Raw genomic sequence first — 23,085 nt, forward strand, 5'->3', positions numbered from 1 at the left:
TTGTTTTTTCTTCTGTTCTATGGCAGGTGACTAATTTAATTGGTTAGCTACTTGGCACTGGGAGGTTTGCGATGTTATTTGTAACATCCTAACTTTTAGCACTTTATGATCGTACTAAAAGCTCAGGCGTCACTTATCTTTAAACCTTTATATTTTATATTATCTTTATTTAATATTGAGCCTTTGCGAGTAGAAACCAAAATTTTAAACAAGAAATCGAAATGAAACTTTATTTTAAATCACTTAACCACAGAAGTATAAATATTCACATAGCTTTATATATATAGACATATTCAATGATTGTCAAATACAAGTCATGTCCCTCTAAAAATCAAAACAACTAACGGCAAGAGGAAAATAAAATCTATGACTAAACCAAATACAAAAAGTAGGAATACATGTATATGTTAAGTTTCATAGTTCGGTCGCGGCCTCGGGCCGAGGATTCCTAAGCCTGTCACTAAACAAAAGAAATCTGTAGGGGGTGAGAACTTCGTCCTCGCAGGTTCTCTGTAGGGACAGAGAATGCCGTGAAAGTAAAGAATTACGTTGCAAATAATCGCTTTTCAACTTAAAAAAAATTACCTTTAGAACTCTTTAAAACTCACTTTAAAGACTTTGATTAGTTCTCAGTAAGTTAAATCATTTAAGAAGATCCCAGTTAGCAGTAGCCACCGAAATCCGCAACAAACGTACTAACTAAAGCACATAAAGAGAAACAAACACAACACATACACAATCACAGAAAAATACAACGAGCAAACACAACCAAAACAAATGCGCAAACAATATGATGCATGTCTATCCCTAGCGCAGGTAATGAGCTCATTTGTCGATTTGGACCTGCACCCGACGCAATCCGACTCGCAAGTCAGATAAGGCATTCCAGCGGCATAACCTCTACAAGTTTTTACTTCATGCAGGCACTGATTTTTCAGCTGAAGTATGCCGAACATGACCTCTGCAAGTACTTGCAAGCGTTGATTCTCCAGCTGAAGCATGTGCCCTTTTCTCCTGGAAGCCATTCCATACACACGGTCGTCCCCGCACAATCATTCACATATAAAGCCCACAGCTTAACATTTTCCCATCGGCAACATAACCATTTAGTTTCCGTCACCCTCTTGTGACCTTTTAAACATTTCATAATCACACGTGCCATGTTCTCTTTTCTCATTCTTTCTTTTTCTTAACAAACCGAATTCATATCATAACTTAAAATAAAATCTCTTCTCAAAAGAGTGAATTTAAAAGATTATACTTTTCTTAATAAATCGGATTGAAAATAACTTTCCGTAATAATTCAAAATCAAATAATATTCATAAATTTGATTGCCTTTTAAATAACGCCTTAAACAAAGTCTTGGAGTTTTATAAAAATTTCGTCAGCATTTCCTCTAAAATTTGGACTATGCCACATTTCCAGGATTCCAACCAAACCATTTCTAATTCTTAGAAAACATCTTTGATCATTCAAACGAATCAAATTCAGTACTAAAAACCTATTTTCAATTCTCACAGATTACTTCCGATAAACTAGCAGGCCAAGTCCAATATCCAAAACATTTATAAATCTGAAAATTCAACTAGTTCCAATGTCAAAATCTTTTCTAACTCTCAATTTATTACTAATAAAACAAATTTTCAATACAAAACCCGTTTCTCAATATGAGTAAATATGTAAATAAAATGTTTTCTACTATAAAATCATGTTTCAAAATAAATTTATAAATAAGGTTTCGAAACAAAACCACGTTTTCGGTTACTTTTACATAAAATTGGGCAGAATCTCCTCTTAAAAATTAGACTTCACCACCCATGCGGGCTCTCTCGGATTCATAACTTTCCAAACCAAACTCAAATCCAACTCTATTCAACAATTATCAATACGACAATTTCTTCAATAATTAACTCATCATATTACAATTTAACAAGTAACACTAATTTAACCACCTTTCACAGTCACAACTCAATCAATTCATCATAATCACACAAAATCAGAATTTCAACAACTCCATCAAAATCAGAAAACCAATATCAATCACAGCCTCAATTCAAACTCATCATTCAGTCATTCCAAGCAATCATAAATTATTTACAAATATCCACTAGACTTTCATGGCATTCATAATTTAAAACAGTTAATTTCAAAATAAAACCCCCTACCTTCGTACAAAATCAAACCAACGGGATCTCCGGAGAAATTTTCTGACCGAGCTGCTGAAGAAGAAAACGTCGAAAATCGTCTGTGCCTCCTAGAACTCCAATTGGCCGAACTCAAAGGGAAGGGGAGTTACGTCACCGTCAGCCTTTACCGAACAAAAATAATGCCAACGTGTAGAGGAGGAGAATACAAACATTTTTACTGGATTAGATTTTTTATTGGAATTACGGATCTCAAGAAATCAAAGCCAAAAGTGCATAGCATCCATAGAATCATGTTCTTTTCTCTCTCTCGGCTTCTCTTTCTTTCTTTCTTTCTTAAATCGCTTTGGTGATGGAAAGAAAGAATGGATTAATATTAAAGTTTTCAAAACAAAAGGGTTAGGTGTCACGGAAGGAATATCATGGGTTTTATATATATATACATATACATACATGCATGCATAAGCCATGTGTTGGCTTTTCTTAACTTCTTTTTGTTTCCTTAATGCACTACAGCAGAGGCGGGATTTGGTGGTGGTTTTTTTATGAATTGGCGGCGATTTTAAAATGCCACAAAATCAAATTCCGGCGGTTAATCGAAACACCATGGATATGGGTGTCGGGATTGGATTTGGCGGCGGTTTCCAACAACCGCTGGCATAACCGCCGCTAAATCAAAATTTCGCGGCACACATACAGAAAACCACCGCCGTTTTCCACTGACACATTTTGCAACATATTTACCGGCGGGTTTTTAACCGCCACAATTTTTATCGCTTTGTTTACGTGGCCGCACGTTTAGCGGCGTTTTTAAAACGGCCACCAAATGCTAATATATTTTCTGTTAGAGATGTCGGCGGTTACAAACCGCCACTAGATATAACACTATCCTTAATTATGGAACCAAAATAGAGGCGGTTTAAAACCGCCGCTGTTTTAATAGAAATTAAAAAAAAAAAGAAAATTCGGATCTTTAAAAAAAAATGCAAAATTGGTTTAAAATATTATTCAATTATTTTTTATAATTCTTCTTATATTTTTTATTATTTTAAGATTGAATATTTTCAACTTTAGAATCTAAACTTGTAGCAAAAAGAAAATTGATATATAAGCAAAATAGGAAATATATATATCCATAAAAAATACGAACAAAAAGAAATCTCTTTCAAAGAGTTGCTCAGTCTAATTCAATAAAATGCTTGATTCATAGCAAAATTTCTCCACTCCTAATATTCTACTATTCACTCTATCATTCCACGAAACTCATTCCTGCAGCGATGTCTGGTGGCAGCTCCTCACCCTGGCGTTGAAACAGATAAATCAGAGCACTCTCTATCACCTTCATCTTTTTCTTCTCTGCTGCTGCCTCATCCTCCATCGCCTTCCTCTTCAACTTCTCTGCTGCTGCCTCATCCTCCATCGCCTTCCTCTTCAACTTCTCGTCTTCAAGCTCTGCCTGCAGTTCAAGCAGCTTCCTCTGAGTCTCCTCTAGTTGGACTCCGTTGCCAGACCCATGTGAATTTGGACCGAAGAGTTGACTAGGAGTCGGTCCAAAACCCACACCACGTACTCTACCCGGTTTCTCTTTTCTGAAAACCTGAGCAATGGAATCATTTTGAGACAACACCCTTGATGACTCATCCTGCTGCTCAATCTCCTCAATTCTTTCCTACATACACAAATTAGCATAAACAACAATTTTGTTGATGGGTCCATCTCATGTCAATAACACATAGCAAACGATAACATAGGATGCCTGCCACTATAACTAGCTGTAAGGGATAAATGAAACTCAGTCATTCAAATTCTACGGCAACTGTTTCCAAATTATATCTTAGCTCAAATAGTCCAGAAACATAACTGTTAAATTAGCAATGATAATTAAAGTAAGCTGAAATAGGACTTTTAAAAGTCTCTTGGTCCATCTTAACATACAGTATCAAACCATTCATCAAACAGGAGCAAAAACAATATAGCATAGAAAAGTAGACTATTGCCCTATTTGAGGTCATAAGTTTATCGATCAATTATAAGTAGTAGTACTTACACCGATTGCTCTTGCTTCATCATTCATATAGGAGCCGTCCTTTTTTTGTGCACCTTTATCCATAACTCTCCTCTACCGACTATTCTCCCTTGTTCTTCCGACTGTATCAACAAATTTTGTGCCATTACCGTTTTCCACACAATCAAGGCAACCTTAAGTCACAGAAATAGTCCGAAGAGTGAACAAAAAAAGTAAAGTACCTCTTCTTCCAAACGCCGTGCAAAGCTCTTCGAACCGCCAGTGTGGGTATACTGTTGTTTTGATCGATTCTTCGCATTTTTCTTGCACTTCTCCTATTGGTTCAGCAGAGAAAATGAGAGATTATAAGATGATTTAAAAATACTCAACGCAACAATAATTTGTAATATACTAGTATACCTTCATCTCGGGTTTGGCGCGATAGTCAAGGTACCATCTCCAATGCTCTCGATATATTCCCGGCGGACGGTTCTCAATATTTTGTTCAGTCGTGAACATTGGCTCGAAATAAGCATTATACAACCTCAGCCTTGTCTCCTTCCAGGACTTTTCCATAGCTTTCAAAATATTTTTTTTGATGGTTCCTTCGCTATCTTCATCAATGTGGAAAATATGCTATACAGATAACAAACAACAGTATGTCAGGAGTTGTAAAAATAAAGCAGATTTATTTCAAAGGGGACATAAACTTTTACCTTGACACATTCATTATAAACTTTGTCCTTGGTGGTAATCTTGCGCCAACTTTCCTCGCAGATATGAAATTTCCCAAAATCAGATCCTAACAGACCAAGCACGCCACTCAACAGTCCAGCCTTGTTTCCAATTGCTTGCTTTGCCTTGTTGAACCTGAGCACGATCTTTCTACCGTTAGGCCTTTCCATAGCCTCCCTGACGCTTAGTCTTGCCGGCTTGATTGTGCCATCAGAATCTAAAAGCCAAACACAATACCATATGTGTATCCGTAGTGGACAGCATGGGATAATAAAAATAATCACCAAGAATGTAAATCGGATTGAACACATAAAATTTAATAGCTAAATTACCGATTATCCTGACTTCCTAAAACTCTGTTGTCTTGCGTCCTTTGTGATTCTGAGCTCTAGAATCAACAAACGAGTCATCAGCTTCTTGATCAACAGAATCTACATCATTAGCATTATCCGTAGAGTTTACACGGCTTGGCTCTGAGTTCTGAATGGTAGTTGTGCTCGTTTGTGGAGCAGGCCTTGGTACACTGCGCGGCGGAAGGAACGGGCGTGAAGTTGGAGGGACACTATCACCACTATCCGGGAGTATTTCAGAGTCATCGCGGTGGGTAGCAGAGGCCGGAGGCGGAGCCATTTGTGGTTGCTGACATCCTGGTCCTACTTTCGATTTTTTCATGAAACGACCTTTTCTGGCCATCTTAGAAGATAAAGGGTGCCTGTTTCAACTAAATAACAAATTAAAATCAAGAAGAGTCAAAGCACATATCATTCTGTTTTGATAAATTTGTTACAACCAAAATTAAAATATAATTCATTGACTAATCCATATAGAAAACACAAGTTTAGATACATATATGAAATTACATACATGTGAGACTATAAGTTCTGCCCAAGACTCTATGATACTCCCAACCATTTCAACAGAAAAAGCACCACGTACATTCAGGATTGTAGCAATTGCAAAGGGCAACTCCAAATTAATTGCTATGTTTCATATATAGCTTTTAGTTTCAAATATCACATGAACACTGTTTAAGGCTAAGTGACTAAATAATTTAATATATTTAATTAAGAAAACTAGTGACTAAATGATTTCCACGAACAAGTACCAAATACACAAGAGGAGTATTTAAAATATATACGATGAAGAGCCTATAGGTAGATATGACCGAACCATTAAATCTTAGGTAGACAACAGCATTAAAAAAACACCACGCACATATCAAAATACAAACCAACTGGCTATATATATTAATGTCATATTTTAGGTATAGATTTGAACAATCAAAAGCATATAAATTACTTATGACCTATCCCAATTTAATTAGATCCTTCCATTGATTATTTTCATGCATGTCCTAGAGTGTTAGCTATAATCATTGCAACGAGTATATGGGGCCAAAAAGGTGTCTTATTTTATAATCACCATCGAATAATTATACACTCAAAAAATATAATTCCCAAAAAATGAATAAATAACTAAATCAATAATCATATGTTATAATTTTTTAATTAGATAATTAATTACTAAAATAATCAAATCTCCCATAAGAAAATAATTAAATGTATAATAAATAAACTAAACAATCAAGCTTTGACCTATGTTTGAACTACTTTGCTTTTAACTCTCTATAAAACCATGTTATCCTTGTTCAACAAAAAAGAGAAAAGATACAATGCCATATAAGAAGAAACAGTGATCAAATCAAGCTAATAAAACGCATGATTTCAAGCCTTTTGTCAGGGTTTATGTTAGTCATTACTGCCCAAGAGAACTCATCATCAGTTTCAATTGTTTCAAGCAATAAAATACCATGGTTCAAGTTCCTTTAATTAGTTATTTAAAATTCTAGGCAGTTAAAGCTTCCCATTACAATATAAGTTTTCACAAATTCAGTATGAAACTTCAAGTCAGAATAGTTTGGGTCTCTCACAAAAATTTTAGGGAATGTGCCTTGAACGACAATAGCATTGGGATCAACGTTAAGATAAATGCTAACAAATTCAAAGATTTTGAATATAAAGATAGTGACAACTGAATGAGTTCCTACTCTCCATAAAAATCTCATGGGGTAAGGCAAGCCAAATAGCATTTCATAACTAACTCAGAATGAAAGCAATGCAAAAATAACCAAATCCCAAAGGAATATAAGTTCAAACTTTAAGATGGGCCAACCTTGATCTCAATCGGAAGCTGTGAAGACTGGTGGAGAGACCTGAGCGACCGGGAGTGGCTGGAGACCTAGGTTTGGCGCAAGCTGAGGATCCCTCGTTGGGAGCGCGAGTTGTGCGAGCTTCTATTGGGGAGGGGTTCCTTCGTTCAATGTTTTCGAAGTTAGGGCTGGGGAATAAGGAATGAGAAGCAAAGTAACTTATAGTGGAGCTGGGGTATTTCATAAAAGGGTTTCAATTTTAATTTCGCGGCTCCCTTTATTTGTGAAAACCCAAATTCCTAATATAGCATTTTAAAGCAAAATCAATAATAGGTGGGTTGATATCCTAAATTTTAAAATAATAATAATAATAATATTAATAATTAAATAGAACAGTATAGGGATTAGTCATAATAAAAATTTCTAAAACATGTTTGTTAAACGAGGATGTGACTCGGTAAGAAATCCTATGCAAGTCTTTTTTTTTTTTTGAAAATTCCTAAGTGGCTAATGCTTTTTGTCTTATTTTTAAAAGAAAGACTAGCTAATTTTCTCTTAGCATTTCTTTGGAAGATGGATAAATAAAATATACTAACAAGACACTTTTCTTGGTTTTTTCTCAAATATGTTTTAACTTCTCTACTCTTATGTTTTTCCTTCATCTTAAAAGATAGAATGTAAACTAGATATATACTCTTATGTAATTATCTGTAAAGTCTAGAAATGTATGAACAGAACTAATTTTTCATGTCAAGGGTGTAATGAGAGTAGCTGGAGATTGTGCAAGTTCAGAGAAAGCAAAGAAGTGAAAGATAAAGACGTGGCTTGAATTAGAAAATGGCAAAACTCAAGCTTTATATCCCATCATAGATACAATGTGTTAAATTTTAGTTCACGCACATACTAGTAGTGTACACACATAGTAGCTGCTGATAAAACAAACTCTAACCACCTTGTGATTAATAGAGTAATATCTTGGGAATAAACAACAATTTTGGGATGCTCTACAGTTTAAGATAGTAAAGAGTGAGGTTTAATTATTACTCCACGTAAAAAAATAAAAACATTATGAGGTGGATGAATGATAAAAGCAGGAGTAGGTAGGAGAAAAATCTCCTGAGAAATAAATTCCTAGAGACCTAATATATGTAAGTGTAATATAACATAACATATTCATTAGGTGGTTGATTCATGTATAATGAAAGGATAAAAATAGTAGTAGGCATCGGCAGAACATGTGATTTGTGGTATCATAAGTCATTTTAATCTTCTCACTAGTTGGGTGAATGAAATAGCACAAACTTGCATAGGATTATAAACACCAGCGAATGAAATTTAAATTTAATAGAGGCAAGAGGCCCTTCACTGTGGCACGGAACAGTGATAAATCCAACTCATTACATATTCACTTTCAAAAAGTAACAAAACAAATGAACCGTTCTTGCCTAAATATCACATTCCCTAAGTTCTCAACCATGATAAACTGTCCAACAAGAACAATCTCTAATAACAATCTGAGAAGTTATAGAGTTACGACAAAATCAATCAACAAGGTTTGGCTTTCCCAAATAACTTCAACTGAAATTCAAATAAATAAACTAAAGCAATGTTCTCAAGGATTCAAGTACTTTGTTGCCCACATAGCCAAGTGCCATGCATTCTTCTTACCAGGAGACATTCCACTGTAAGGATATTCATTATCTTCTGGTGTTTTATTAAGGTCATAGGACAGCATGGAACCATTTCGACTGGCAGAAACAGCCTCATCAGACCCATCGGAGGAGACAACGTCCTCTTTCTCCATCGAATCTGGAACCACCTCTCCTGGTTCTTCGGATGCTTCTTGGATCTTTGCACGAGATAACCCTGAGAGTCCAGCATCATATCCAAACACAAAGGAACAATTGATACATTAGAGTGTGACATACAATCCTATTATATTACCATTGCATATATCATGTATTTCTTACTGTCCCATAGTCGTTCAAGGCCATGTTCCATGAGCTTGAATTCCTCATGTGATGCAATATCCAGCTCAACGAGCAGAGTATTTTCATAGCGTGTCTGTACAAAATATTAATTATCAATACTATAAATAAGAAGCAGAAACAAAATAAAGCACACAGAGACCAATTATCAATCAAAAAGATAATAAGGACAACAAGATCTTGCCCATAATTCTTATCACTGGCATCCACCGATATTTCTAATCTTATTCAAAATCCACCGTAAACTCTCTCACAAGTCTTATAGGTTCCAACTTGGTCTCGGCTTACCCAAATCCCATTTTTACAGGTTCCAACTTGCAAGTGGCTCTTTGTAGTGAATCGTGCACCTAAACTCCATAAAGAATTACAAATATTGCAGGTGGCAAATGGGTGTAGCCAAATTTGTAGGGATATGTTAGAAATCTTTTACAATGCTGAGTGAATTAGGAAATCACTGGCCATACAGAATAATTGGGTGCTTTCTTGAGCCAGCTCACATCATGCCAATACAAGCAATTAAATTTGAGTAAATTTTAAACCCGCACATATTTGTATGTGGTAGATACTAGCATACAACTTAAAGCAACTAAATTTCTTCTAGCAAGGGAAAATAGAGTTTACTCTGATCTAAAAAATACAATTATATATCCATCCTCAATGGTGACTCGGCTTCTTTAATTTTACCAAAACAGCGCAATTTAGGAAATTAGCTACATAGATAGAGAGATGTGGTATAAATTAGATAAATCGAAAGGTAAAATAGGAAGTATTACCTTCGCCTCGTCAAGTATTTTCTGTGTGAACCACAATTCCGTACTTGTTATAAACTCAAACCCAAATTTAGCCCAGTACTTTTGGTCCCAAAATAGCAATTCCTAGAAATTTAACATAATCGCCTGAAATGGGTTTCAACAAAGAATATGACAAGGAAACACATACTAATTAATTGGGGATCAGCAAACAAACCCTCATCAGAGAAGCCGGCGCATCACGAATGGCTCGATAGAGGTGACTTTGTCCAGAAAAGGCATCCAACCATGACTGTATACGCGACTGATTGAACCACAACTGCCTTGCAAAGGATGTTGCGTGGTCCAACGAAGAGAATGGAGACGCCTCTATCATCTTCTCTGCGAACCAACGGCTTCTGGTAATGGGATAGAAGTCTCGGCTCTCCAATTTTCCTGATAGGCAACGGAGATAGATAGAACATATAGGGACAATTAAAAAATGTGATTGGAGGAAATCTTATATGAGAGGCAACAGTTAGAAAAAAAAGACCAATTATATCAGAACCCAGTCAAATAATAGAGATTTATATGAGGGGATAAGTTTTAAATAACAAGAAATAACTCAATCGAGATATCTTTTCTAATAATGAGATGACTAGAATACATTCAGCTATCTCTCCTAGGTGAATCATGACAGTAGTATATATGCATAAAATCCCGTGAATATGAGCTACATCCATCATGGAGAAATGTATATTAGGAATCGGCGGCCTCATCACAATCATCACCCACGTTATGAGTGGATTCCTCTAAAACCTCATCTCTTGTCAACCGCAAGCCTTCGACATCAAATTCAGTCAAGCTCGTCATACAGATTTGGGGGTGAAAGTCGACCTCACAATGTTCATAATCTTCGCCCATGTCAAACAAATCTCTAGGCATCACATGGACTACTACACTCCATCCGTTGTCCACCTCATCCTCCACGTAGAACACAAGACGCGCCTCAGATGCTAGGATGTACGGCTCATCGTCTTCTCGATCACCGGTGTGAATCGGATTAGTAAAATTGACACAGGTATGACCCAACTCGTCTTGTCGTATGCCTCTGCCCGACGTGGTGTCTGCCCAGAGACACTTGAACAAGACTACATTGAACTGACCACTGTAATTTAGCTCGATGATGTCTACTAATCTCACGTAGTACGATACACCGCCGACGGCAACATTGACATCCCGTTTGCTTGCATAACTCCTAGTATCCGAAGTGACATAAATCCCGCTATTTTGTGTTTTCATCCCTTCCTCCCTCGAGATGGTTCTAAATTTAAATCCATTGACGTTGTAAGCTTGATAGCGTCTGGCCTGAGCAAGGGGTCCACAGGCAAGCCATTGCAACTCGTTCGAATGACTGGTGCTTCCAAATGGGACCTAGAATTGAACCATTAGAGGCAAGAAAGCATCAATATGGAAAGTGGAATCCTATGATATTAAGGATTACCTGATGCCTAAACCAGTTGGGGAATTCTCTGTGCACCACACTATCTATAAGAGACTGGGACCTTATTTTGCTTCGCATTTTTCTCTTTGTGATGGCTCTGTACTCACTATGCATAGTTCCAAAAAAATGTTCAATTTTATTATTGTTAAAGCTATATTGGCTCGCTGCATAATTTTAGAACTCGGTCTCGATACTTACTCTAAGAATTTCTCTACGGCAATGCAATTGACCAGTACATGACGATGTGCTTGAAGGATTTCAGTGGAGGTCAAAGTAAAAAATGAAGTAGCCCCGACCGCCTTTCCAACTTATGGGAACATGCTGGCAGCCTCACTGGGCAGGGCATCGTTCGGCCGATCGTCAACCCGCGTCGGTCGGTTGATCCTAGTCTCGACGTTATCTAGATATCTTGAACAGAACGTCAGAATCTCTTCTGACAAGTAGCCCTCTGCAATAGATCCCTCCGGTTGTGCCCTATTACGCACGTACTTCTTGAGACGACATAGGTACCTTCGAGAACATAACACATAAAATTATAGGTGACAGTTATCCTAAAAAATAGATCGAGAAAGCTTAGATAGATTTCTACCTCTCAATTGGGTACATCCACCGGTAATGCACTAGGCCATCGAGGCGTGCCTCCTCGACCAAATGCACCGTTAGATGAACCATGACTGTGAAAAAGGAAGGTGGAAATATCATCTCCATGTGGCATAGAGTATGGACCACACGATCCTGAAGGAGAGGTAGTTGACGAGGATCTATGCATTTGCTGCATAGTAGTCGAAAAAAGGCTGATAACTGAGCCAAGACAGCGGACACTTGGGTGGGCAATACGTGCCTTGACGCAATTGGCAAGAGATGTTCCATTAGAATGTGGCAATCATGACTCTTCAAGCCCAATAACTTGCGCTGTTTTAAATCAACACATCGAGAGATGTTGCTCGAGTACCCATCTGGAAAGACCACATTCTTGATAGTCCTAAGAAATACCTCATTCTGTGGATTTGACATGGTAAAGACTGCAGAGGGATACTTTCCACCTTCAAGTGGCCACATATCATGCCTGATTCCCATCAACTGGAGATCTTTTCGAGCTTTTAGGTGGTCTTTGGATTTACCACTCTCGTTCAACATGGTGAACACAATGTTGTCACACACATTCTTCTCTATGTGCATCACATCAAGATTGTGGCGTAATTCGTTGTTCTCCCAGTATGGGAGATCAAAGAATATACTCCTCTTTTTCCAGAGAGACTCGTCTTGTACCCCGGTCTACTGTACGCGCCTTCTTTTACCGCCCACCGCTTGCACCTTACCGTGTGAGACTGGCACACCCTCCAACTGTCTCAAGATATCCCTGCCAGTGAATTTGACAGGTGGGGATCTATCATCTACCTTTCCATCAAATCTAATCCGGTCCTGCCTATATCTGTGATCGTGATTCAAGAAGCGACGATGACCCATAAAACACCATTTATGACTGAAGGTGAGTCGCCTAGTCTCGATGTCCAGATTGCACGTGGGGTAAGCTCTCCCGCCGTACGTATTCCAGCTAGATAAATTGCCCAATCCAAGAAAATCGCTGATGGTCCACATCAACATAGCACGCATCTTGAATGTTTTCTTCTCACTGGCATCATACGTATCAACACCAGCCCACAACTGCTTCAACTCATCGATCAGTGGCTGTAAGTAGATATCTATGTCATTGCCAGGCATTTTTGGACCGGGAATAATCATGGAGAGAATAAAGTTGGTTTGTTTCATGCAAATCCATGGGGGTAGGTTATACGGAATAAGAATCACTGGCCATATTGAGTACTTTGAACTGAGGTTTCCATAAGGATTAAAGCCATCACTAGCCAGGGCTAAGCAAACACTGCGCGGGTCGCCAAAAAAGTCAGTATATCTCCTGTCAAATGCTTTCCAGGCCTCGCCGTCCCTGGGATGCCTCAAGGAACCGTCAGAATTGGTTCCTCTCTTGTGCCACAACATGTCCACTGATGTCTTGCTGGACATGAATAATCGCTGCAACCGTGGAATCAGAGGAAAGTAGCGGAGAATCTTCGCCGGCAGAGGCTTTTCATTCTTTTTGACAACGGCGTTGATCCTTAATAAGGAATTCTTCCGGGTCTTTTGCTTCCACCTGGATGCTCCACACTGTTTGTACCTAGACAGGTCTTGATCGGAGCCCTGATACAGCATGCAGTCATTTGGACATGCATCTATCTTCTTATACTCAATACCGAGCTTTCTTATGATCCTCTTGGCATCGTGCAACGTCTTCGGAATCATTGCATGCTCAAAGGCATCCCCTAGTAGCTCTAGAATCAAACTGAAAGCCTTGTCACTCACTCCGCACATGCACTTGATATGGTAGAGCCTCACCAAGAAAGACAGCTTCGAGAATTTTGAGCATCCCGGATATAATTCCTGCTCACCATCCTCCAGCAAGTCGTGAAGGGTACGAGCCTCGCGGCTAGGTTTGTCAGATATGAACGGCAGCCCCTCCGAAACGTCTCCGACATGCCCATTCATCGAGTCTTCATCGTCACTCTGCAGTCCCGGCAGGTTGAATGCGTCGTGGACCATGTCACGAATTTGATCTCCTGAATTTACAATGGGTTCTAGTTCTTCCCTACCGCTAGGTCTCTCGTCTACTATCCTCTCACCGTGATGTAACCAGAAGGTATAGTTAGGGGGAAAGGGTTTCATCAGAAGATGATCGTAGGCGTTCTCTCTAGTTTGGAAAAATCGGAACCCATACAAAGGGCATGGACAATGATCATCCCATCGGATGATGAATTAGCAAATGTGAAGTCAAGGAATCTATTCAAACCATCCCTATACTCTACACTACCTCGTGGCCTTGTAATCCAGCTCTTGTCAATGTCTAAATAAATGAAATAGCACAGACAACTAAATGAATAGTAAAAAATTACATTAAACTAAAAAAAAAAGAGGAAAAAATGGGGTGTGTGTCAAGAAAACCAGTAACAGTTTGTCACAATTATGATATGGGAGAGTACCATACACAGTAAACTAGACAGTATATTGCAAGCAGAATTATGTAGAAAGGTATTGGAGAGGTTGCTTACTCATTGTCAAAATCCGTGATTTCTAAAAAATTACTGGTAGAAAGAATTGCTGATCCGAAGTCCAAAAAATGAAAAGACAAAGAAGGAAAAACCTTAAAAAATGAGGGAAAAAAATAATTGGGGTAAAAGTTAGATTTATGTAATAATTAATAAGAAACTAAATCATAAAGAACAGAAACCTCAAATACAAATTTTCAGCCCTTAATTGCGGGTTAAAGCTATATAATAATAAGAGAATAGCCGGATATAATTTCCTCTGTTATGTTTAATTTAAATTCTTTGAAGGATAGATTTGATTAAAAAGATCACTTGAAAAAAAAAGTTCATTTTAGGAAAAAATTAATAAAAAATTTATTTAACAAAAAATGTTTTAGAGATAAAGCTAAACATTTACTCCCAAGATTCTCTAACAAAGCATGCTGGCATGTTTATGTTGATGATGAAGATCTTTGCAAGGATGACAAAAGGTTCTTGATAAAGCAAACTAACACAAAATGACAACTACATATATCAATACTTATATAATTCGCATATAACTCTCTCATGCAATGATAAAGGGCTATATATACGTTGAAGACAACAATCCAGATATCACAAGCCAAGGCTATATTTCTTTTCAGTCAACATAATGCTGGAAAATAAACCACAAGTAGATAAATTAAATAAATAAAACGAACATTCAATTACAAAGCTTCAATATTGTTTCGGATATTGGATAATTAGTGCTCTGCAACATACTATTTTATCTGTTGATAAACCGAGATGCTTTGCAATAAACTTTAAAAGAAAAAGGTACATGGAAATGCTACCCCCATATACAGGACCAAAAAGTACGTCTCTTAGAGCACAAGTGTTCTGATTTGTAAGTGTATTCATATAGAGTAAGAAAACTATACTAATAGCAATCAAACACAGCGCAAGGGAGAGAGACCAACGTCAGAGACTTGTTCTAATAATGGCAGTGAAAAAAAACAAACAACACACAGCTTCACTCTCCATATAACACACTCTATGTATATATTTAATCAATTCATTAAGGAATGGAAAGTTAAAAGTGTAACTAAGTAAATAAGGTGGGGGCCTGATGCAGAGACTGATGAGATAACTTTTGCGTGGTCTAGAAAATTGCGGATAAATCCTCGTTGCAAGTATAGTTTCTAAACCTTCAAAAGTCCTTTCATACAAACGTGTTGGGTGTCACAAGTAACAAACCCCTTTAAAAATTGTTAACCGAGTATTCAAACCTCGGGTCGTCTTCTCAAGGAACTGCGAGGAAGTATGTTCTTATTATTGGCTATAAAGGTTGTAATCGGGGTTTAGAAGGTGAGAAGCAAGTAATTTAAATGACGAGTGATTTAAATGGCAATTAAGAATAAATAATAACTGTAAAGTGACTTTTAGCAAGGTAGGGAAATTAGAGGTCCAACTTAGTTATCTCTCTCAACAATAATGAAAGTTGAATCTAAACTCCACTTAGTCAACCTTCACTAGGGCAAAGGAAAGTCAAGGGATTAATTAGATTGACTTTCGAATCCTAATTATTTCCTCAGAAAAGGTTGGGATTATTTAAGTTCAGCTCAATTAGCAAGATAACGATTATCAATTATGTTGAGTTTAATAACTGTTGAGTTACTAAATTCTTAACCAGAACCAAAAAGGGAAAAGTAAAATTGCTGGAATGATAAAGAGGTCCTTAGAATGGAAGCAATGGTAACTTAAATCAAAGAGAACAATCATAAACTGAAAATACCTCAATTATCATTAATTCAAATAACAGTCTGTAACATGAGAGAATTCATAAATCAAATTATAATAATCAATTCAAATGTTGGAATAAATAAATAGAAGTAATACTAAAAGAACATTAAACCTGGGATCCAGAGTTACTCTTAAAACAAGAAGAAATCCTAAATCCTAAAGGAGAGAGAGAAGATCTCCCTCTCAATTAAATCTAAATCATTGAAAGGTAAAAATATGCGAGCTCTCTTTGAATGGGTGCATTCCCACACTTTATAACCTCTGGTCTATACTGTCTGGACTTGGATTTGGGCCAAAAAGGGCCTCTGAACTCGTTAAGAGAGTTTTCTGCAATTTCTGATGCGTGGCCTCTGTCACGCGTCCGCGTGGGTCACGCGATCGCGTCATTTGGAGCTTTTTCTTGCCACGCGGTCGCGTCAGTCATGCGACCGCGTCGCTGCTGATTCATGCTTGGCACGCGATCGCGTCATCCATGCGATCGCGTGGATACCAGTTTCTTTAAAGCTCCGTTTTGCTTTCTCCTTCCATTTTAGTATGTTCCTTTTTTCATCCTTTAAGTCATTCTGCCTTAGAAAATCTGAAACTACTCAACACACTAATCACGGCATCGAATGGAAATAAAGGTAATTAAAATAATTAATTTTTAAAGCTTAGGAAACATGTTTTTCACAACATGACATAATAAGGAAGGGAAAGTAAAACCATGCAATTAATGTGAATAAGTAGGTGAAGAGTTGAATAAATCACTCTAATTAAGCACAAAAGAACTCATGAAATATGGGTTTATCAACCTTCCCACACTTAAACACTAGCATGTCCTCATGCTAAATCCAAGGTAAATAATTAAGGTTAAAGTGATGGAATGTTATGAAATGCAACCTATGCTAAATGCATCTACATAATGAGTCATGCAATTCTAATTCATCCACTCATATATAAAGCTTACATGTAGCTAAGTTGATTCCCATTCTCAAGGAGTTATGTATATATATATAGCCAACCCTTAAATAATAAAGCATTTTAGCAAATGAGATGGGAAAGAAAACATTGTACAAACTTGCAAAACAATTAGTAAATTTTGAGCACAGATATATGTTGATGAGTTATTGAACCCTCACTGGATTTTGTGTTTACTCTCTAGTCACTCAGTGTTTATTGGGTTTATTCACTCTATTTTTCTTTTTATTCTTACTTTCTATAACTTTGCTTTTCATTTAACCAGTCAACAATTACAGAATATAGTCATACCAAAAAGTTATGAGGTCTTAATTAAGGTTGTAATGGGGCCAAGGTAAAGGTAAGGATTTATGTTTAGATTTAAGTGAGCTAATAAGCGAATCCCTAATTAGACTAAGATCTCACCTAACATACATATCTAGTAAAATAAAATTTCTTTACCTAATTTCCCATAATTTCCCACTTATTGTTACATGCTCATGTTTCACTTTTTTATTTTTATTCCATGTGCATTGTTTTCATCGGGGAATTTCTTTTTGTATTCCCTTTTATTTAGATGCTGAAAAATAATTTTTTTTTTTTGCACATGATAATTGAATCACTTAGATTTTCTCATGAGTATGCTTCCCAAATTTTATTTTTTAGTCCCTTTTACTTCTCTACCCTTTTGTTTCTATTACCCATGTTCCCAAAAGGTTTTCCACATTTAACTCTATTTATAATTTTCTATCTTAAGCTAACCAAGGATTCACTTGGGATTTTCTTTTGTTTTTCTGCTTAAGGCTAGTAATTTGGCTAAATAGAATAAAGGGGTTTTAAAAGGCTCAAGGGGGCTAACAAGGGTGATGTAAAAGGTAGGCTAATTTGGGGTGAGTGAGCTAAAATCAAATGATGGCCTCAATCACTCTCTTGGTATGTATCTATTCTATATTCTATAATTGGACATATAAATTAAAGCAAAGGAAAGAACATCAGAATAAAAAGAAATGTAACACACAGAAATGAAATTATGGTTTGAATGAAACCATACAATTTAAGCTCAAGACTCACAGGCTGTGTTTTTTCTAACTCAAGCATCATATATCATTCATATATTGTATGCAGGTTTGGTTAAAAATTCCCATTATTCCTTTGAAAAAAAAATATTTTAGGATAGCTTTTAAAGTTTTAATGTTCCTCCTTGATGAAATGTTGTCAACTAACATGTAATGCTATATATACAAGGTGAGGGTTGTTTTGATTCTGTTAAAGTTTCTAGTTTACTCCCTTTATATTTTTCTATTTAAACTATACTATCTTATGCTAAAAAGAGTAAACTATACTAATTAATCCACTAATAAATCAGAATTGCAAACTAAACTAAATAACTAACATGAACTAAATGACTAAAATATGAACAAAAAAAATGCAAAATGCAGAAAATAGAGTAAAATACACAAGTAGCAATGTATAAGTACTCAGAAAATAACAATAAAAGAAAAAGAGAAAAATACAGAAAAAAATATCCAAAATAAAAGAAAAAGTATGTAGTAGTTCACCAAAATAAACGTCAGAGATGGCGACCTCCCTACACTTAAAAGGAAGCATCGTCCCCGATGCTCAATCAAGCCGGGTGTGAAGGAGTGTCATCACTAGTAGGGATGGTAGCTGGGGTCTCTGTGGCGGTGGTGGGCTGAGAGTTTGGCTGCTGTAGAGGGGAGACTGACTGGATCGGGATCTCCGGATCTGCAGCCAGACTCTCAGCCCACCACCGCCACAGAGACCCCAGCTACCATCCCTACCAGTGATGACACTCCTTCACACCCGGCTTGATTGAGCATCGGGGACGATGCTTCCTTTTTAAGTGTGGGGAGGTCGCCATCTCTGGCGTTTATTTTGGTGAACTACTACATACTTTTTCTTTTATTTTAGATATTTTTTTCTGTATTTTTCTCTTTTTCTTTTATTGTTATTTTCTGAGTACTTATACATTGCTACTTGTGTATTTTACTCTATTTTTTGCATTTTGCATTTTTTTTTAACTGAAAAATACAAGATGCAGTGATGGACATGAATGCTATGCATGATTCCAGGTTTAATAAATTAAAATGAAAAAGAAAAAATGAAAGTAATTAACAGGAAATAAGTTGAAAAAGAGGCGACCATACCATGGTGGGTTGTCTCCCACCTAGCACTTTTAGTTAAAGTCCTTAAGTTGGACATTGGAAGAGTATCCTGTTATGGTGGCTTGTGTTTAAATTCGTCCAAAAATCTCCACCAGTGCTTGGAATTCCAATAGCCTCCGGGGTCCCAAACTAGGCATGTAAAGCTTCTGAGCAGCTTCAAACAAATTTTCAGGCTCCTGGGGTAACAAATGTCAGAATAAACCTCAGGATTCCAAGCCTTGCGTTTAAATCCGCCTCCGTCTTGGTCTACATGTCTCCATCCGGGCGGCTTAAAAGGTAGAATCTCACTGTGGTGACCAAACGTTCTCTGTGATCCATGCAATTGAGCATGATGCCAATCCGTGTACTTCAAGGTGAAGCGTGGAACCTTATTGAACCTAGTGCACCAGCTCTGAATACGAGCCATTTCCCTCTTACTCTTAAAGCCGCAGAGAGCTCTAAGTTGGCCATCTGTTTCAAGCAAACCATATTCAAGTGAATAAGTAAAATTATAAGTTAAGGATTGTACCCACTTGAAGCTTGTATTGGGTGGTAATAGCCTTGGGATAGGTGTTTTTGGTGGTTCTGCAAGTTCCGTTTCCTTGTGCTCTTCTGTGAATTCTTCCACTTCCTTGCAAAGATCTTCAATTGTATCTGTATCCTGGTCAAAGTCTTCTATGTCTTCCTCATCACTCGAGTCATAGATTGGAGGTTGAGAGAAATCTACCTCCGCATCATCTTCGTATTCACTTGGGGAAGATTCTTCGATCTCAGAGAATTCACTTGCGGACGCAAGTTCATCACTAGGAGAACTAGACTTGTGACTATCATCATCAAGGAAATTTGCTTCTTGGATTATTCCGTCTGATTCTTCGTAAACGACTTGCCTTGGAGATTGTACGGTATCCTCCTTAGCATCAACTGTGGCATCTTGGACGGAGTTTTCCTCAATTCTGGATTTTCAAGGAAGTTCAGCATCGCCTAGATCTTCGACCAACTCTTCTTCTTGAACAATGACAGCTTCTTCCACTTGTTCTAGTACGAATTCATTCTCTGTCTTGTTCATTGGAGTCTCTAGTATTTCTTTCATGCTACGCTCTTCATCGGGCTGTCCACATGGGGCTGTGGTTGATCCTTGTATATTTGAGCGCCTAGTGGCCCATTGAATTAGTGCTTGCTCTAGTTGTTGAATGGTTGTTTGAAATTTAATTACTGTTTCTTTTAGGCGATCCTTTGCTTCGTGGTTTGCCAGACTTGGACATGATACAAAGGAAAGTGGTGATGATTGGGAACGATTGGATTGGTATTGGGGTAAGGGAGGATCATATGATGGCGAATGGTGAAGAGAAGCTTGTGAGTGTGGTGGTTCGAGGTTATGTTGAAAGGATGGTTCATATGCACGGGGTGGGGCTTGTTGGTAGTTACAAGGTTGTCCACCATGTCTTTAAGCTGGGTATACACGGTAGAATGGTCTTTGTCCAGGATATCTCGGAGGGTGTTGTTGCCAAAAGGGTTGATTAGATCCTCTTGGTTCCATCCATCCTTGATTGGTCTGACCTTGATGCACATTCCTGCTGTAACGTCTATTTCCTTTAACAATATTAAAACCAAACTCAAAGCGAGAAGGGTGAGAGTTCATAGTAGCAAATAAGGGTAAAAAGGGAAAATGAAAATAAATAAACAAGCAAAAGAAAAATATTTACAATAACCAATAATAAGGCACACGTTAGCAGTTCCCCGGCAACGGCGCCATTTTGATGAGATGACTTTTGCATGGTCTAGAAAATTGCGGATAAATCCTCGTTGCAAGTATAGTTTCTAAACCTTTAAAAGTCCTTTCATACAAACGTGTTGGGTGTCACAAGTAACAAACCCCTTTAAAAATTGTTAACCGAGTATTCAAACCTCGGGTCGTCTTCTCAAGGAACTGCGAGGAAGTATGTTCTTATTATTGGCTATAAAGGTTGTAATCGGGGTTTAGAAGGTGAGAAGCAAGTAATTTAAATAACGAATGAATTAAATGGCAATTAAGAATAAATAATAACTGTAAGGCGACTTTTAGCAAGGTAGGGAAATTAGAGGTCCAACTTAGTTATCTCTCTCAACAATAATGAAAGTTGAATCTAAACTCCACTTGGTCAACCTTTACCAGGGCAAAGGAAAGTCAAGGGATTAATTAAATTGACTTTCGAATCCTAATTATTTCCTCAGAAAAGGTTGGGATTATTTAAGTTCAGCTCAATTAGCAAGATAACGATTATCAATTATGTTGAGTTTAATAACTGTTGAGTTACTAAATTCTTAACCAGAACCAAAAGGGAAAAAGTAAAATTGCTGGAATGATAAAGAGGTCCTTAGATGGGAAGCAATGGTAACTTAAATCAAAGAGAACAATCATAAACTGAAAATACCTCAATTATCATTAATTCAAATAACAGTCTGTAACATGAGAGAATTCATAAATCAAATTATAATAATCAATTCAAATGTTGGAATAAATAAATAGAAGTAATACTAAACGAACATTAAACCTGGGATCCAGAGTTACTCTTATAACAAGAAGAAATCCTAAATCCTAAAGGAGAGAGAGAAGATCTCCCTCTCAATTAAATCTAAATCATTGAAAGGTAAAAATATGCGAGCTCTCTTTGAATGGGTGCATTACAACACTTTATAACCTCTGGTCTATGCTGTCTGGACTTGGATTTGGGCCAAAAAGGGCCTCTGAACTCGTTAAGAGCGTTTTCTGCAATTTCTGATGCGTGGCCTCTGTCACGCGTCCGCGTGGGTCATGCGGTCGCGTCATTTGGAGCTTTTCCTTGCCACGCGGTCGCGTCAGTCATGCGACCGCGTCATGTGCATTCTGCTTAAGGCGCGTGGTCGCGTCAGTCATGCGGCCGCGTCGCTGCTGATTCATGCTTGGCACGCGATCGCGTCATCCATGCGATCGCGTGGATACCAATTTCTTTAAAGCTCCGTTTTGCTTTCTCCTTCCATTTTAGTATGTTCCTTTTTTCATCCTTTAAGTCATTCTGCCTTAGAAAATCTGAAACTACTCAACACACTAATCACGGCATCGAATGGAAATAAAGGTAATTAAAATAATTAATTTTTAAAGCTTAGGAAACATGTTTTTCACAACATGACATAATAAAGAAGGGAAAGTAAAACCATGAAATTAATGTGAATAAGTAGGTAAAGAGTTGAATAAATCACTCTAATTAAGCACAAAAGAACTCATGAAATATGGGTTTATCAAAGACATTCCCAATGCATATGAGAAAAATAATTATTTTGAGTTAAATGACAACTCTAATAATTAACATGCATGCGTGATTCATACGACTTCATTCTCACTCTCATATATATATATATATATATATATATATATATCTTAATTTCATATAAAATACTAGCATTTAAAAATTAAACTATTATTGGTATTATGCATTTATTTTTGGTATTTGTATCAAATTAGGAAAAAAATAGTATAATTTGGCTCAGTTTAACCGAAAAAATGAGAAATAAAAATCAAACATGCCTCATAGTTATAAAATCATTAACTTTCCTCTCTTCTATACAACAATTTCTCTACCAATAATAAACACATAATCCGGCCAAGCTAGCTAGCTGCACGAATTCATTAGGTGCTATTTTCTAATTTCACATAGCGGATAATACAAATGCAACTTCTATATTCTGTACCATTTTCTAACATGCATGAAAGCTGCCAAACATGAAATAGGACTAGGTTCACAATATACAGCAAGTGTAATCAATGAGCTTTCACAAAATTAATGATTCAGATACAATAAACTAAATTTCCTGATAATGTAGCCATCTCAGGAACCAAGCAGCAAGGAGAAATTAA

The 23,085-nt window shown here is 37.1% G+C and overlaps 2 protein-coding genes and 1 pseudogene across 2 annotated transcripts in view; all 3 read right to left on the reverse strand.

The window, feature by feature from the left end:
• Positions 1-4,215: 4,215 nt before the first annotated feature.
• Positions 4,216-5,055, reverse strand: LOC107611956 (uncharacterized). The gene is made up of 4 exons (XM_088497657.1): positions 4,867-5,055; positions 4,571-4,786; positions 4,393-4,485; positions 4,216-4,293 (listed from the first exon to the last, which is right to left on the reverse strand). Exons 1-4 carry the CDS (start codon positions 5,053-5,055, stop codon positions 4,216-4,218), a joined length of 576 nt encoding a protein of 191 aa, XP_088353783.1.
• Positions 5,056-8,646: 3,591 nt separating this feature from the next.
• LOC107619460 (uncharacterized) overlaps positions 8,647-23,085 on the reverse strand; it is a 28,552-nt gene continuing 14,113 nt past the window's right edge. Inside the window, exons 4-7 of the mRNA XM_088497499.1 lie at positions 9,989-10,206; positions 9,796-9,897; positions 9,005-9,098; positions 8,647-8,900 (exon numbers count right to left, since the gene is read on the reverse strand). Coding sequence (XP_088353625.1) covers positions 8,647-8,900; positions 9,005-9,098; positions 9,796-9,897; positions 9,989-10,206 — 668 coding nt within the window. The remainder of the gene's footprint in view (positions 8,901-9,004; positions 9,099-9,795; positions 9,898-9,988; positions 10,207-23,085) is intronic.
• On the reverse strand, positions 10,510-12,124 carry LOC107610895 (uncharacterized; annotated as a pseudogene).

This window comes from Arachis ipaensis, chromosome B8 (assembly GCF_059453495.1).
Source record: "Arachis ipaensis isolate K30076 ecotype BB chromosome B8, ASM5945349v1, whole genome shotgun sequence".
Lineage (NCBI taxonomy): Eukaryota > Viridiplantae > Streptophyta > Magnoliopsida > Fabales > Fabaceae > Arachis > Arachis ipaensis.